General features: G+C 41.0%; 1 protein-coding gene across 3 annotated transcripts in view; it reads left to right on the plus strand.

The window, feature by feature from the left end:
• Window positions 1-18188, plus strand: part of RCAN2 (regulator of calcineurin 2) — a 265183-nt gene that overhangs the window by 146260 nt on the left and 100735 nt on the right. The window contains exon 1 of one of the 3 annotated variants that reach the window (XM_012664677.1): window positions 16163-16656. The exons of the other annotated variants lie outside the window; for them this stretch is intronic. Within the exon in view, the coding sequence (XP_012520131.1) occupies window positions 16570-16656 (87 nt within the window). The 5' untranslated portion in view covers window positions 16163-16569. Of the gene's footprint in view, window positions 1-16162; window positions 16657-18188 lie in introns of those variants that run through there. 3 annotated transcript variants of the gene reach the window in all.

Raw genomic sequence — 18188 nt, forward strand, 5'->3', positions numbered from 1 at the left:
GCTAATTTTTTCTATATATTTTTAGCTGTCCAATTAATTTCTTTCTATTTTTGGTAGAGACGGGGTCTCGCTCTTGCTCAGGCTGGTCTTGAACTCCTGAACTCAAACAATCCTCCCGCCTCGGCTTCCCAGAGTGCTAGGATTACAGGCGTGAGCCACCGCGCCCCGCCAATTTCTGCCTTTTAATTAAAATGTTTACAGTCTATTTAAATTTAAAGTAATTATCAATATGGTTGAGTTTAAGTCTGTTATTTGGTATTTGTTTTCTGCTTGTTCCATCTGATCTGTATTCCTTTGTTCCTCCTTTTCTGCCTTCTTTTGGGTAAATTTTTTTTCGTATTCCATTTGATCCCTTCTTTGAACTTTTTAGCTAGTCCTTTGTTATTTTTTAATGGTTGCTCTAGTCTAGAGACTACAATAGACATCTTTAACATGTCATAGTTTACCTTTAACTAATATTATATTACTTCACAAAGTGAGAACGTCACAACAGTATAATTTCATCCACCCCCCCCCATATTTGTGCTCTTGGTGTTATAGATTTTATTTGTAAATATGCTGTAAGCCTCACAATTCATTATTGTTATTTTACTTTGAATGATTGATGGTATTTTAAAGAATTTTAAAATAAATATAATAAGAAGGTCCTGTGTATTTACCCATGAAATTACCCCTGTGATACTCTTCATCTCTTCCACCACTCTTGGTTTCCATTGGGTATTATTCCCTTTGATCTAAAGAATACTTTTAAAAAAAATTATTTCTAGTAGTTCAGATGTACAGTAGATGATTTCTCTCAGCTTGTTTTTTTGTGTTGAAAATATTTTTTATTTTGTCTTTACATTGTTTCATAACTTTCTTAAGGTATAAATTAAATATCATAAGATGTATCCAGTGTAAGTGTTCAATTCAATGATTACTAGTAAGGTTTTGAAGAATTGTACAACCATTATCACAATCCAATTTTAGAATAATTTCATCCCCCAAAAGGTCCTTCATGCCCTTTTGCAGGCAATTATCTTTTCACTCCCAGTTTGGGGCAACCATTATTCTACTTTCATGGACATTTCATGTAAATGGAATCATGCAGTATGTGGTCCTTTTCTTTTTTAGCATAATGTTCTTGAGGTTCACTCATATTATAGCATGTCTGTAGTTTATTCCTTTTTATTGGTGAATATAGTAAGTATCTCATTCATTGTATGAATAAACTACATTTTGATTATCTATTCACCAGTTGATGGCCATTTGTATTTGTTTCTACATTTTGGCTATTATAATAATGCTGCTATGAACATTTACAACAAGTCTTTGTGTCAACCAAAATATGTCTTCATTTCTCTTGAGTAGATACCTAATAGTGGAATTGCTGGGTCATATGTTAAAATTATGTTTAATTTTTTCAGATACTATCAACTGGTTTTTCAAATAATCTGCACCATTTTACATTCTCACCAGAAATATAAGAGAGTTTGGCTTCATATTCGAAGGTCAGCTTTTACTGAATATAGAAATCTAAGTTGATAGTTTATCTTTTTTCTTTCTTGACTTCAAATGTGATGTTTTATTGTATTCTTGCCACCGTTGTTTCTCATAAAAAGTCAGTCATAATTCTTATTGTTGTTCTTCTGTATATAATGCTTTTTTTTTTCTGCTTTTTAGTATTTTCTCTTTACTTTTGAATTTTAGGCATTTATGACACATCTAGGTGTGGTTATCTTGGGGTTTGATGAGCTTGGATTTATACATTGCTATCTTTAATTAATTTGAGGAAAGTCTTGGCTATTATTTCTTCATATATTAATATTTCTTCTGCATAATGCTCTCTCTCTTCTATTTTTAGGACTCTAATTATACATATTCAGAATATTTCATGTTGTCCCACAGATCTCTTTTTCTCTATTTTAAGTTTGGTCTGGATAAAGTATTGGTTCTACAGACTTGCTTTTTGGCTGCGACTCTTGGGATTCTAATCCATTATTCTAGCCCGCATGAAACCGTGAAAGTTTCCTATGAGTTCATCTTGTTTTTTCCTTACACCTATCTATGGTGGGTTCTTCTTTCTCTCACAGCTACACCAAGGATGAAAGCAAACATGTACTTTTTCTGCCATGGGAAGGGCTCATTGCTTTATGGAGTGTAGTTCATTTAGGTTTCTCTTTCATCAGCTTTTGGGGGAGGGTGTTAGAAAAATCTACATTTGTGTAGTTTGAATGGTTTATGCTTGTTGAGAGAGTTGTACAATGGTTTCCTGCAACTTTCTACATTTAAATGAAAGTGGAAGTCTCTCTCTCTCTCTCTCTCTCTCTCTCTCTGTTAAGGCTCTTGTGTTCTAGAAAGTTTGTTCCAAGTTACGTTTTCCCCAACAGGATATTGAAAGGTGCATTTATGTTCCAACAAAAATAACAACAAGAATGATTTAAATGCATATCCCAGAGCCATGCTTATTAAAAACTTCCTCCTTGATAAGTTGATTTATGATTCTACTGCTGGGATTCTACATCTTTTCCCACCTTGCCTTCCATACCAGGTGTCCCAGTGACACCGCACAAAGAAATCTCTAGACAAAGGTACACTATTAATACTTTTATAGAGCATTTACCTCAACACTCTTTCTTCTTACCTATTCCTGTGCCAAGGCTGGCTCACCTGGAAAGTAACCTGGAAGTCTCTCTATTCTCTTGAGCCTAGAGCCAATCTTCCATAGCCAGATTTTTTGACACTTGACCACTATGGAACCACTCCAAAGACATAGGAATATCTCAAAGAAAAAATGTGATTCATCAAAGCTCCAGAATTTCCAAATGTGCCCCCCATACCCAACAAGACATCCCCAACCCAAATCCCAATCTAAGTGGTGTGAACCAGCCTGCCATCTTATACCAGAAAATGCCCTTTTGTGCATTTCCATGTGGCTTCTTACCTTTCCTTCTTCACTTTCCTCTGTTCTAGCTTTGTGATTTACCACAATTCCTCCCTGAAAAAAAAGAGTAAATAAAAGAAGATATGGGATTGACATTTATATTTATACATGCCTTTTACGGATGACCCTCAAGTGGTTAGAAATATAGAGCAAGTCAATTGATGTCCCTACTTGTCATTTTTAGGCAGGTGGATTTTCTTAAAGTGAGGACATTAGCAGTTGGCAGCTTGACAACATCCAGAGATAGGATATGTTTCTAATTATTTCCGATTTATGTTTTTCAACGTAATGCTGCTGATTTATTTATTTATTTGAATTCTTACCAGTCATAATCAATGTCTATTACTAATTCAGCTTTTTAAAGAATTATTAACTTTACTACAAAATTTTTTCTGACCTCATTCATTTTACCTTTTTGGCTTTCCTGTTCTTTTCTCAAGCTTCATTTTCTCCCTTGGTCTCTGTCTTGACATATGCTACATATCAAACAATGATATGGCTACATGCTCGTTTGCTAACTTAAGACATGCAAATTATATTTTAAATAAAAAGTTTCCCTCGAGGATTCATTCAAGGATTAAATCTTCTTGCTTCTGGTTCTCTTCCCATTTGGCTTTTGATTCTATATGAGATTGGATTTTGCTTCACAGCAACATACTTCAACACACACACATGTATACACATGTGTTGTATTAATTAAGGTAATGTTGTCTACTGTACCAGATATACCCTAAAATCTCAAGGGCTTACCAGAAGAGAGGCTTATTTCCCACTCATGTAATACCCCATTGACAGTGCGAGAGAAGAGAAAGTTGAGGGAAATAGGCGTGTCCTCCATGCAGTCATTCAGAGATCTTGGCTGACAGAGGCTCTGCCAGCTTCAACACTTCACTCCCAAGGTCAGTTTGAAGAATAGAAATGAGGACCTGAAAGGGGGTTCTTATGGCTGAAAGTACCATACATTTTTCCTGTTCCCACTCCGTTGGCCAAAACTCAGTCACAGAGCTCTGTCACTTCAGCCTGGTCACGCCAATTGGGAAAGCACTTTTCAGAAACAACTCTATGCTACAGAGGGAGGGCACAAACCTTGGGTGGACACTCAGTCATCTCTCTTTATACACAGAAATATATCTGAGTCTTCATGGTTATGCTTCTGAATTCTTCCAGTATAAATCTCCTGGACTCTCAAAGCTTGAGGAATTAAGAAGTAGGGTATTAGAGTAAGAAAATTCATGCTAAGCACCAAAGACTAAAGCAAATGGAGCTGCTCCTAGGGTAGAATAGCTCAGAAATAATCCATCCATGAAAGGAGGTGAGAATGGTATGAGCTGGTCTTTCTTTCACTCATGCATTCTTTCATTCATTTATGGGACATCATCTTGATTACTTGCTTTATGCCAGCAAATGCTGAGGATACACGGACAAATATAGCATTTAAACCATCCAGTGGGGGAAGAGCTACAGTGGATTTATGTGCATTATGTACATGGAAGTAATATACATTATTTTAGTGGAGGAGGATGGCTACCATTAAGGTAGCCAGGTTTCCTGGCAGTTGAGGTTGGGGCACATGACTCGGGCTTGACCACTAGACACCACACCCAGAACTTTCACTCCAGGGAGTATGATGCAAAGTCACAGGGGCAATTAGAGATCATCTATAGCAGCAGAGGAAGAGTGGTGAGTCCAGCAGTTGGAAGCTTCCAGTGGTGATGTCCGAGCTGCACTGTTGTCTATAGCATACCTGGGCTGTTGTCTGCTGCATGTTGGACCTTCTTGGTTCCTAACTGGTTTCTGAAGCTGTTTCTCAATATTCTTGTACGTTCTGTAAGAGCTATCTGATAATCCCCAATATATTACTTTTCCGCTAATTAGCCAAAGATCGTTCTGTCATTTGCATCCATGAGCTCTGACAGCTATAGGAATTGAAACAGTGGTGGACATTGATCCTGCTCAGTATCCCTTCCCCTCCCAATCCAGATTTTTACTTGCATCTCCTTCCATTCCTATGCAACTTGTGGACTTCAAGGAAAACTGATACCACTCTTCACTCTAGGGGTGTGTCCAAGTTGGCAAAAGCCAGTCAGTCAGCACATTCCCTACTCCAGCCACAGTCATGTTCAGAGGTGAACAGGTGACCTAAATGTTTTAGTTTTGGAATAAATGAAGATAGAGATTGCTACTGGCAGCCATCCTGGGAATCAGCTTTAGAATGACACTGACCTTCAGGAGATGGAGCCAGAGAGCTAGAGCCCTGTAATAACTTCACTGAGCCTCTGGACCAACCTGCCCTGGACCCCAGTCAGGCAATGGATGGCCAAAGTAAGAAATCAAAGATGACTGAAGCTACAATGCAGGGTGCCTGGGGTGGCAGGTGTTGTTACAATCAAAACAAGGAAGAGAGTAGGCTTGGTGGGAAGATTAGATGTTCAGGTCCAAAAATGGTACGCTTGCTTTTCCAAAAGTATTTTTGTACATTTAAATTCTTTAAATTCAAATAAAGTATAAGACTCATCAAATAATTCCATGTGTTTACACCTCAAACTAAAGCGTGGGCATTTTAAAAAAGAGTAAAAATAGCTGCAAAGAAGGAATACTATTCTTAGGCTTGTGTGTTGTTTTACCTTACAGGTTTTAGCATGAGAAGGAGAGCAATGGTAGGGTGAAAAGGGATCTTTCTGGAGTTTGACTAGCCAGAATTATAACAGTATTGCAACCATCTCCTTCCCTAATTAGTACCACTAAAGACAATTATCTGCTATCACTGTAAGCAGAAATCTCAGTTTTTATCCTTCTCCTTCTTTTTTGCTTCTTTTGTTAATGGAAAGATTAATGATATTAGCTAAAGATTAAAATGAACAAATGTGGATGTGTATCTTATCATCATGGTTGTATAAAATTGATCACAATTTACTTTTGTTACCTATATAACTAAATTATTTCAGATAAAGTTACCACAATCTACCCAGACTTAGAACTTTAGGATCTCCTTCACATATTTCTGCCTGCCTTGTTTTGCTACCTCAGACCTTCTTTCCTCATCACTTCATTCCCCATCCCTAGGCTGTTATCTTGACAGCCAAAATTGTTAAATCCTAAAGTTTCACATTCTACCTGCATGGTGTTTCTCATACCCATTCCTCTTCTTATGTTTTTATTGCATCTTCATAATCTAGCCCCTTATTGCCTCTGGCAAGAGTTTTGGAATCACCAACATTTACAATCCTTCTCCACTCCAGTTCGACCTAGTATACAGATCTTATAAGCCTTTATACCCTATACCTTACTAAGTGAAATATACTCACTTTTTGCCCTGACATTCAAAACCCTCATCTATGTGGCTGTAACCCTCCCTTGCAATCTTATTATAACCTGCCATTGCCCTGCTCAGACTTTCCATTCCAGCTAAATGAGCTGTCCACTGGACTTTAAACAAACCCTAACTCTGCTAAGACCTTGATCCATCTTAGTTCTTCCCAGCATCCATATCAAATTCCCTTCTCTTTCACTGAAGCCTTTCTTGCCTTTGTCAGTAGATGAGACCTTTCATCTTGTTAACAAAATGATCAAGAGGAAGGAAAAAGGAGAAAACTTTATTTTTAGATCGGGGAATGGGGGATGTAACCTCCAGGGGAACCATAAACATGTGTTCCACCCAAGAGAAGGAAACAGTGGCATTTAAGCCTTCCATGGTTTGTTTTACATGTATATTCATCAGGCTGGGGGAATGTCTATGAATATTTATGAAGAAAGTGTAGGGCATGCACAGTGAGTTGACATATATGTAACACATATCCCATGTTCACTTTGGGGCAGGGTTTTAACATTAAAATGAGGTGGAATTCAGCTCTTTATGTCAAAAGGTAAACTATAGGGCACCAAGATATTTTGTACGCAGTCTCTGTAAGTGGGCTGGAACTGGCTTAGGGTCTGTAGCTTTTTATCAGGAAAGAGGTTTGTAAGGCCGGTCTCCTATCCAATCGGTGCTTATGGCAGGACCCTCAAGGCAGGGGTGTTCCCAGTTCGCTGGTGTCAGTTGGGCACTGTTTCTCTAGAACAGATTTCTACCAAGCTGCAGGAGAAAAACTTTATGGCAGTTAACGAACCTTATATTAATAGTAGTTAGCAATGTAGGGGTATGTGACCAATCCTTTTCCCTGCTGTGGCTGTTTAATTTTCTCTTGAGGGTCTCATCTTAGTCACAGAGTCCATCTCATCTATCAGCTGGGGGTGCAATGTTGACAATCTCTTTAAGGAACTTGCCCTGTCCCTGGCACCATCTTCCCCTTGGAGGTAAGACTTTGAAACCTTAACTATAGAGTACCTTCCTTTCTGTCTGTGACAACCACCTCCTCCAGTCTAGTCACGGAGCTCCCTTTTATATTTCTACAATGTCTCCAGCATTACTCATTGCTACTTAAAGAATTCAGTAGAAAGATTCAGCCAAATTTATTTCTATCCTGCTGAAGTTACTTTTAGATGCCAATTGCCTTCCCTCCTACCTTTGCTGCTTTCCAATCCAACCTTCACATCGTCAGTGGAATTCTTTCCAAAGTGCAGATGCATTCATATTCTCTCTTCCAGAATGTTAACGTTTGTATAGCAGAGAAGTTAAGAGTTCATGCTTTGGAGACAAGCCATTTGGATTTAATCTAGTTCCATCGCTGTCTAGCTATTTGACTTAGGACAAATTATTTCATCTCTAAATGGGGAGTACTGTGAAGTTTCAATACCTTAATGCATATGAATATTTATAGAAGGCCTTCACAGAGTTAGCCCTAAGGAAATGATAGTGTGATAGGATGATAAATTCCAAGTTTGAACGGAGACACCATAAAATAATAAACATGACAGAGGTAGATATAACACCAAAATGCAAATGTTCAAAGCAGGTGGCCCAAAAGCTTATTTTGAAAGCTCTAAACCCTGAAAGGGAGATTAGTAAGACGAAGGGGATGGAGATGGAAAGAAGATTCCGTGCCCAAGTTTTCTTTGCAGAAATCCGTGCTGGAACTCCTGCTGTTCCCTCAAGAGGGAGGTTTGGGATAATGCCAGTTCCCTCCCCTCAGGACTGGTTGGGAAGAGGAGGGACCTTCCATTCCATGAGCCATTTGGTGACCTTAATATTAGTTCCTGATGACTGAGTTCCACTTTATTGTCCCCTGTTATTTAATCTAGGGCTGTCTGTGAATGTGTATTGGCCAAGACTTTGTTAGTGACAGAAACAATATCTGAATTAGTTTGAGAAAAAAGGGAGGCATTGGTTGGGATAATACTAGAATATTAAAATAACCCAAGAAAGAGCTGAATAATGAGATCCATGGAAGGGCAGGGTGCCAGTGGCCTCCAGAGCAACTGAAAATGAAGATTCTGATGCATCTAGGATTGCCTTTCTCCACATTTCTTTCTGCTTCTGGCTGAATTTAGCTTCTTGCAAAGGCAAGGGTGAAAAACACTCCAGCAACAGTCCCAATCTTCTGGCACCACAGGGCACAGGTGCTCTTGACCCAGTTTGGGTTTGGAAAATCCTCATGCGAGGTCTGCCTGGCCTGGCCTGGTCAGGGCCTCCTTCAATGAATCCAGTGTGGGAGGGGGAGCAGGAGCAGTTCCCCCAGAAAATGATGCCCAGAGACAGGGTGCTGAGCAAACACTCCATTTATTTTCATCCGTGTAATTTTTCAAGTGTGTCAGCTTCTTAGCATAGTGCTGCCCGGTGTGACTGCACCATCTGATTCTGATATTGAGGATGAAAAGGGAGAAATATGTCTTCCTAAAGAATGAATCGAGGCAGGGAGAAGACCCTTGGACCTGGGGAGGAAGGTAAGGCAGACAAGAAATGACAGTGGCTTCTTAGGAGTGCCACTCAGGGATTAGCTGTGAGTGAGATATCTGTGGGGTCCCCGCAGAAGTAGGCGCTAACCGGGCAATGAGGAATGAAGACAGTCCCTGAGTCTGCCCGAGGGCATTGCAGCTGCCCTTCAGCGTGGACCTTCTGCAGATTCAGGGAAGGGGGATTGCATTTTGTGTCCTTCCTGCTCCTGTCTCAGCATGGCTCTTACTTCTCGTGGGCCTCCCCTGCCCCAACCTCACCATCCCCATGGCCCCATGGCCCGAATCACCCTCCTTTGCCTCAACCTCCCTTCTCAGGTCCACTCTCTTTTATAGGGACTTACTTTATAGACTTAGTCCTCAGTAGTACCTGTCCTCAGCTGGCTTTCAGAGCACAGGAATTCCACTCATTCATTTATTCCTTCATTCAACACATGCACTGAGCTCTGACTGCACGTCAGGCCCCGTCGTGGGTACTTGGGGATACGGCAGTGGGCTGAACAAAGGATCCCTGCCCTTGTGCAGCTGGCGTTCCCATGGGGGAGATAGATAGCAATGATGCAAATAAATATATGGCATCCCTTAGTGGTAAGTGCTTGGAAGAAAAATAAAGCAGGCCAAGGAGAGAGTGAGAGGGATGCTACGCAGCTAGGCAGAGCAGGGCAGGCCTCTTGAGGAGGGGTGTTTGAGCTGAATGCTGTGGAAGGGTGAGCCCTGCTAAGATGGGGCAATGGTGTTCCAGGCAGAGGGAACACTGGGCACAAAAGCCCTGCAGTGAGAAGGTGTTTGGCGTGTGATGAATAGACCAAAGCGAGTTATCATAGAAGAAGAAATACAAACGGCTCGTAACCATATGAACAAACACTCCAGTTTGCTCTTAGTAAGAGTAACGCAAACTAAAAAAACTCATTGAGGACTGTAGTGTGTGTTTAGGAGTTCCTGCTTGTTAGTGTCAGAAACAGAATCTAAATTAGCTGGAGAAAAGATAGGGAAGCATTGATTGGGACAATGCTGGATGGGTTCACGTGTGGAAATATCCTTATGTGTGCCTATAGGAAGAGAAGTGCAAATCAAAGCTTCACTGAGATAACCGCATCTTACCCACCAGATGGGCAAATGTCCAACACATTCTGCAGCACATGCTGTGGGGAAACAAACTTTCTCATAAATTGCTGGTGGGAAAGCAAATTGGTGCAATTCCTATGAAGGAGAATTTGGCTGGAGCTAGCAAAATTACATATGCATTTGCCTTTTAACCCAACATATCCACTTTTAAAATATGCTCTGAAGATATAATGGCAAAATATGAAAAACACATGAGCACAATCTATCCTTTGCTATGTTATTTAATAGAGCAAACAACTGGAAACAACCCAAATGCCCACCAGTAGGGAACTGTCACCCCAAATTTGGTAAATTCACATAGTGCAATACACAATAGCTGCAAAAAGGAAAAGGACAATGTCTACATATTACTAATGGAGTAATCGTCAAGGTCACAGTTTTTAGTGATAAAAGCAAGGCAGAGAAAAGTGTGCACAGTATGCTATCATTTATCTAAAAAAGGAAGGGAAAATAACATACATATATACTTGTTAGAATTTTTTTAAGTGAGAGAAAGGATAAACAATAAGGATGTGTGGAAGGGAGAGAGGGAATGCGGTTGAGGACCCAGGAATAGGAGGTAGACTTCTTTGTATATTTGTAGTTTTGACTTTTGAACCATGTAAATATTTTGCATAATTATAAAACAAAATTAAAAATAAAGGAAATGCAATCCTTGAGAATTAAAAGTGAAATGAAACAAATGAAGCTAACTTGGTATCTAATTGGTAGACTGGAGAAACTACTCTAAATGACTGTAAAACATGATAATTTGTGAATGCTTTATGGGATATACCCTAAAGAGAAAAAGAACTAGAAAAAAATCTTAAACTCTTTCTGGTAGCATTAATATTGTGATTCTGAGGCCATTGTGCATGTAACATAGAATAAGTCAACCCAACTCATTGCAAAGAGCACCGCTAAGTATATAGATTGTGAGCTTAAAATATGTTAAGATACTAAATGGAACCAGCGTTCCTTGGAGAAATGCCTGACTCCTTATCTAAGGCAGGAAATGAACAAGATGAGCCTAGAACATCTTGTCATACCAGAAGGTGAGGCAGCCCTCAAAGACTGGGAATTGTCAAAGGACTCGGAAGCCAACCTGATTAAACTCCCACTAGCCAAAGATGGGCAATTTGGGCATCACTAAGCTAAAACTACAATGGATAGAAACCTATCAAATATATTTAATCCATGAGCTCATAATGTTACTTTAAAAAAAGGTAAAAATCTCAATGATCTTCTTTGGAGGATAATAAAGAAGCAAGTCATTAAAAAAAACTAATAAGGGAAAAGAATCAAGGGTTTATTTTGCTTGTCCTACAAAAACTCTGGCTCAGGGTAACTCAATGGTAGATGAGAAGTAGTTCCCCTTAATGAACGATTCCATGAATAAATGAAGAAGGAATATCATCATTTTGCTCCTTATGCTGAATGAATGCACATAGGCATTGAGCACGAAAGGCACTAATGTCACAACAGAGGGACAGCCAGACACTGTACCTACTGGTAGTGGTACACGGCACCATGTAGGAAGAAGGCTCGCCAACCCTGAATCTCTTAAGCCTCTGGATATAACAGAGAAATCAGTTAAATTACACTATAGGGAGTACATCAAGAACATCCAGACTGGGGGAAATTCTAAAGGACAAGTAATGTGATTTCATCAGCAACAACAAACTGCAGGGAAGGTACAAAGAAGAGATGGAGGAGAACTCCATAGATTAAGAGAGACAGTAGTTTGGATCCCAATTTTAAAAAGGAAATTGTTAAAGAGGAAAGAAGAAAGAGACAGGACACCAGCATGGGACCCAGGAGGTGGGGGAAAGGATGGGAGATGAGAGGCCATCGTAGCACAGGTGGAGAAATGTGAACACTGGCAGGACACTTGGTGATACCTGGAATTATTCTTGCTTTTGGAGGTGTGTGATGATAGATATTGTGATTTCAAAAGAGAAATCCCTTGTCTTTTAGAGATATACCATGAAATATTTATAGATGAAATGACATGTCAGGCATCTGCTTGAAAATAATCTGGAGGGAGTATGGAAGCGGGTGGGGACATGAAGCAGTGGTTCTCAGACTTGAGTTTGCATCAGAATCACCTGGAAGGCTTGTTAAAATACAGATACAGGCCCCACCTTCAGAGTGTCAGATTCAGTGTTAGATGGGGTCCAGGAATCTGTCTTTCTAACAATTTACAAGTGATGCTGATGCTATTGGCCTGGGGACCACACTCTGAGCACCACTGGCAGAGAGGAAGCAAGATTGGCCCCATGTTAATTATCCTTGCACCTGGGTAGTTTGTATATGAAGGCTCATTTTTGTATTCTCTCTATTTCTAAGTATGTCTAAAATTCTCTGTAATAAACATTAAAAACAAATTTAAGTGATCCAAAAGGACAGACAGAAGGAACAAAGCCTTTGACAGCCCATAGCTGTAGTGGGAACTTCTATGCTCATTAGCAAAACAGATTTGGCAGCTGCTACCACAGCCACCTCTGGGATTGGAAGGTGCGAATGTCCTCCTGCCCCGGTAGAGGTGAGTGCCTAAGCTCAGCTGTCAGTCCTTTCAGAGAATTGCCTGGGCTGAGAGCAGGAGAGATGGCCTCTGTCCAAGGGGTCTGTGCATACTGCATCCTTTTCCTCAATGTGGTCAGTCAGTGGAAGAGCAGTGGTTTGGATGAATCCCAAGAGTTTCTGGATACTTCAGCTGGAAAGGACACTCCTGAGCAGATCTGTGCCAGGACTCAGCTGTCAGGGATCTGAGGGTATCACAAAACTCACATGGTCTTGCACTCCCCCTACAAGGACCTCCTGGCAACTCCTAGGTCAGGAGGCATCTCTGTTGGTTTGAGTCCCTCTGCTTGCCTTTTAAGAGCCATTCATGGATTCATGCATTCATACTTCAGATATTTCTCAGAGTACCTCCTAAGTGTCAGGCGTTCTTCTAGCCCCTGGGGATACAGCAGGGAACAGAACAGGCCAAAAACTCTGCTTTTATGGAGATTAAGTTCTAGTTGGATAGACAAGCAACAGACAAATAAGGAAATAAATGAACAGGATGAAGTTAAAATGAAGATGCCAGGATAGTGATTGTGTCTGTGTGTGTGCGTGTTTATGCACATGCACGAATATTTTATTTTAGCTGATTGGGGAAGATTTCTCCAAGGAGGTGTTGTCTGAACTGAGATCTAGATGAGAAGTAGGAGCAAGCCATGAGAGATCTGGATATTTTCAGACAGCGGGAATAGAAAGTGCAAAGGGCCCGAAGTGAGAAAGAGCTTGGCTTTTTTATTTTATTTTATTTCTTTTTTATTTTTTGCCACTGGGGCTGAGACATGAAGAGTAAAGGTGAGGATGATATGAGATGAAGTGGGAGATTAGTCAGAGGCCAGTGTTTATAGGGCCTTATAACCATTAGCAGGGGTATGTCCATACTCCAGACACCTCCAAGGCTGCCAGTCATCCCCCAACTACAAAGAGTACATTCTCTCTAGAGAAACAGGCCACTGTTTTAAGAGGGAAGCCCCCTAGGGTCTCTAGCCTGTAGGAAAATGACCATATTTTACAGACAATTGAATTGTATTATCTAAGCAATTTGTTGAACCAACCTATGAAAAACCTCATAATTTTATTTCAGAGTCACTGGCAAGTTCCTTTGCCCCACAAACCATCTGCTCTTGATGCTTGTAAATCCACCCTAAAAACACTATTTACTCAACTTAAGACTCTGTCCCCTATTAAAACACTGATTCCTCTGGAATGGATCATATAATGAGTTAATAGCATTTGTTGCTAATATGCATGAGCTGAGAACTGTGTCCTTGAAAAGATATTTTAAAGGAGGAAAGCATAAAGTTAGCGGGTGCTTGAGTGGCCAGAAAGAATCTCTAGGGCAGAATCAAATCAGAAAGGGAAGGCTGAGGATATGTCAGAAAAAACTGCCTAGTTTACAATTCGGAGTAGGGATTTTCTTCCTGGATAAACTAATATCATCTGGCCAAGACTTGTCACAGCGGGGCTTTTTTTCTTGAAATAACACATGTGTATCCTTAACAGCTTTTTGCTAAACACAAAGTGTGAAATAATTCATAGAGCCCTTAAATAAACAGAGGATGATCAGAACGTGTTGCTCCTACTGTTGCTGTGGCTCCTTGATTGGCTCTGGACGGCCGTGGTGGCTTTACCTGGAGGAATGAACCACCACCACTAAGGTGTAGCATTTCTGTGAGCATGAAACAGTCATGAGCTGGAACAGCCGCTGTGAACAGATTATATGCGCCTCTTCCCAACTTTGCATCCAGTGACTTCACATTGATTGCTTGAAATCAGCCATGATGAGAATATTTATGCCACAGAAATCAACGAATGCTACAGATTGGAATTTTTCTTTTCAGGGAGCTGATTGTTAGATATTTACCAGCATGCCTCTGCTGTGAAACTTAAAAAGCAAATTTTAGGATATGCCATGGCACGCGAAAAGAATATTCATTTCCTTGTTTTGCCTCTTGAGCAGATGCCAATGGCATTCAAAGTCTTATTCATCTTCATATGCACTTTACATTTTAGCTATATTTATGCATGTAAAGACCCCATTTACCTTCTCAAAAGCTTCGCCTGGCACTCCATGTTGGCAAGATAGATGCTAAGGGCCCTCAGGTTTTGCATCCTCTGGCTCTTGCCGCCTTGTCTATTTGAGGCCCCAGTAAAATCTAACCTTCAATGTGTCTTGCTACCAGATACCTTATTCTTTCATTCCTCTGGGCATTTCTAGTCCGCTCTTCCCTAGCTGGACAGCTCCTCTCACTTCCCCGCCCACCAGAGTCATACCCATGTTTCAAGTTCAGAGCAGAGATCTTGTCCTCCTCCCTGATGTTCATCTACCGCTCTAACATGGCATCTAACATTCAGCGTCCATTGCTCTTTCTCCAGTGCTCCCACCGAGCACAGTCTTACCTCTCCAGCCACCATCATCACTGCCTTGTGATCAGTGTTTGTCTCCACGTCTTATCTCCTCCCCTGGATTTTAAGCCCCTTGAAGATAGTGCAGTTTATTCTTTCATCATTTTCTCCTTAAGAGCATCTGGTGCAGAGCTTTGCACGTAGTCTTCACTCAGTGTTAACTAAATTGTATGCATATATGACTTCATGTTCCCCACACTGCCCTGGACAATATAGTAAGTGCCACTTAAGCACACATATGCGCGTGTGCTCGCGCGAGCACACACACACACACACACACACAATTTCATCAGTCTAAATATCTGTATTTGTGGACTGATTACCTTTTGCATGGAAAATACCTTCTAGAAGGTAAACACAGAGCTCAAGTGTGGTCCGATGAGGACCAACCACAAAACTTCTACCTTCCATCTAAAATGTCACCTTTCTCTTCTGCATGTAAAATTGGAAGGCTTTGTCCAAGCATGTGTTGGAAAAGTAGCAATCCATTATAAATTATGATGTTTCACTCACCACTGAAGATGCAACAGAACTCCTACTCAGAATAGATCCTGCTACAATGTTACTGAGTTTTACTGGGACTTGTATAACTAATGATAAAACAAAAACCAACCTGGAATTTTCCCTTTGCTCCACTGGTACTGTGAAAGGCTATTCCTGTTTGGTTGATTTATTCATTAAACAAATATCATCTTCTTGTGTCAGGCACTCTGCTAAAGGTTCAAGATATAAAGGTGAATTGTCCCTGGCCCTGCACTTCAGGGATTCACAATCAGGAAAAGGGACGTGTTCAGAGTCTCAGGCTCAGAAGAGCCCTGAGGATCTGACGATGACCCACATCAGTGAGTTTGTCCATTAGACCCAGCCATCTGTCCCCGCGCGAGACATTTGCTGTAACTCCTCTCCACAGACCGCTTTTGGTTGGAATGACCTTGGAGACAGCCTGAAATCCTGAGCTTGGAAGGGTGCTTTTAGACTTACTGGTCTGCACTTATGCGCTTCAAATAGAATTTCCACAAACCTCTAATTATCTCCTCTTACCGTGCTGCCTAAATGACTGACGACCAGCTCTTTAGTCACTTCAAGAATGGATTTCTATTCAGCCCATGCCCGGGATGCATTAGGATGCCCAGAACATGTGTGGCTGCTCCGAGTGGCACAGAGCAATTAACAGGAGCCAAGTAATTTGCAAAATGCCTCAACTTCCTGCTCATCTCTGAGGCAGAAAATTGTCAAACCTTAACCTCAGGAGGCTCATCTGCAGAATTACACCTCCCCCCTCCCTCTATCAAAGCAGAACATCCTCTGGTGTCAGATTCCCCCCACCACCACCCCCCCTTTTGCAAACATAAGCACTCGGCTGCAACAACAGGGATGACTCAGTTCCTAGCTAACGCTGCCTGAATTGATTTAGTCTGAGTTCAGATTTAGCACATAATCATGTTCAATTTGCTCCACTGCACTGCCTAGAGATAAAAGGCTTGGAGAAAAAAAAAAAAAATAGCTTCAGCTTGTGTCAGTCTTTGTGGTGATGTCATTGCCATGAGCGAGCCGGGCCGTTCGTTACTCTGCTGTGCTGCCTCAGACGCGAGGGCTGCGTGCGGGCTCAGGGAGCCCCAGCCTCCAGCCGTCCCCAGAGCAAGGCAGCACCCGGGCCTGGCCACGGCAATATCCTTCTGGAGGCTCTTCCCTTCACTCACAACTCTGAGGTTGCCTAACTCTCTATTAAAAATTCAGAAGGGGGAATGCCAGCCCCTGGCATGGACTGTGATGTTTCCACTCTGGTTGCCTGTGTGGTGGATGTCGAGGTCTTTACCAATCAGGAGGTTAAGGTACGCACCTGCAATCCTATTTTTCATTGTTGCTGTTACTGAAGCTGCTTGGCAGAGCCTTTTTAATGTAAGGAAATAAGACTTTGGCTAATAGTTTTCAGCTTAAAGTCTGCGCTAGAAATGCGTGTGATGAGTGCATGGCTGCGTTGCATAGAATAAGTTAGAAGAGGGAACGGCATATAATTTTTGAATGTGATAAGGTTTGTCATTGTCTGTTTTTTCTTGTCTTTTCTATTAGGTAATCCTCGGTCAGTCCTTTCCCAGTAGACATGTTTTCATATTCTCTTATGTTTGTTCATAAGGAGAATTTGCCAGTCCTTAATATTGAGTGGGGTTTTGAATCAATGATTAAATGAAGAAAGCACACATAATAAACGGCACATCCAGGACACCCAGACAGTGGGACAATAACCTCTTCCTAGCATGTCACTTAAATATCCTGTGATGTGGTCTTCAAATTGAACAAAAGCTGCTCTACAGATGGCAGTTTCAATCTCCAGCTCTCTGGAAATTGAAGTTGGTAAGCAGCTGCCTAAATTTTCTTTGTCAGCCAAAGGAAGCAAGTCATTTTCCTTGAATAGTTGTCCGTAAAGAAAGTTCAGGCATAAATAAATTTTGCATCTTAACACTTAGCATTACACACGCTGGTCCTCGCTGATTGCCTGCAGCAGTTGTTGAATTGTCATAGGTAATTGTCCTCTGATGGTATTCATTCTCTTTTTTTCCATTTGGTTTCATATGATGAAAAAGATTTCATACTTATAAAATGGGAATGTTTATTTCTTCCCTCGATTTAATAAAAGAAGCTTCTTATTAAACGGTTCACACACATACAGGAAAGGACAGTTGTTCGTTGTGTGGCAGGAGGAATAAAAGGGGAATTATGTTGCATAATCATTTACCGTCCGTGCCTTCGTCTTTCCTTAAAGGAAGTCCCTGAATTCTTTATTGTTGGGAGTGCAGGTGACACCCTGGTGCCTCACAGGTGGGGACTTATGTGCTACTAGCATAACACACGGCTATGTCATTCAACATTGCGGCTTTTAACAATCTTTTGAAATGAATTCAATAATCTGGTTTCTTGATCTTGCATATTTTAAGTATGTGGCCCTAATTAGTCAACTAGTATTTACTAATTCTTGTGCCAGTGCTGTGGAAGTGTCTACCACCTGTCATATGAAGGTTCAGAAAAGAAGAATAGAAAGGTTTGGTACTGCCTGTGGTTGCATCTAGAATGGAAACATGCACACAGAGACCCACAGTCCTGCCAGTCGTACCTGCCAAAAGCACTCCCAGAGGAGAGAGCAGTCGTCAAAGCCCCTCCAGTTTAAAGCCAACTTAGAGTCCAGTGTGGGTAACTGGATAAAGAGATCATCTTTCAGCAACCATTGGAACAGAATTTCTTGTATGGAGAGTAAAACTTCACAGTTCCCTACTGTCCTCCACAGTTCTCTGTTGTTTACATACTTCCCCTGAGAATGTCATAAGATATTCTAAACTTCTGTGGTTTAAGAAACAATAGTGAGAAAATA

The sequence above is a fragment of the Propithecus coquereli genome, unplaced genomic scaffold (assembly GCF_000956105.1).
Source record: "Propithecus coquereli isolate 6110/MARCELLA unplaced genomic scaffold, Pcoq_1.0 Scaffold90, whole genome shotgun sequence".
Lineage (NCBI taxonomy): Eukaryota > Metazoa > Chordata > Mammalia > Primates > Indriidae > Propithecus > Propithecus coquereli.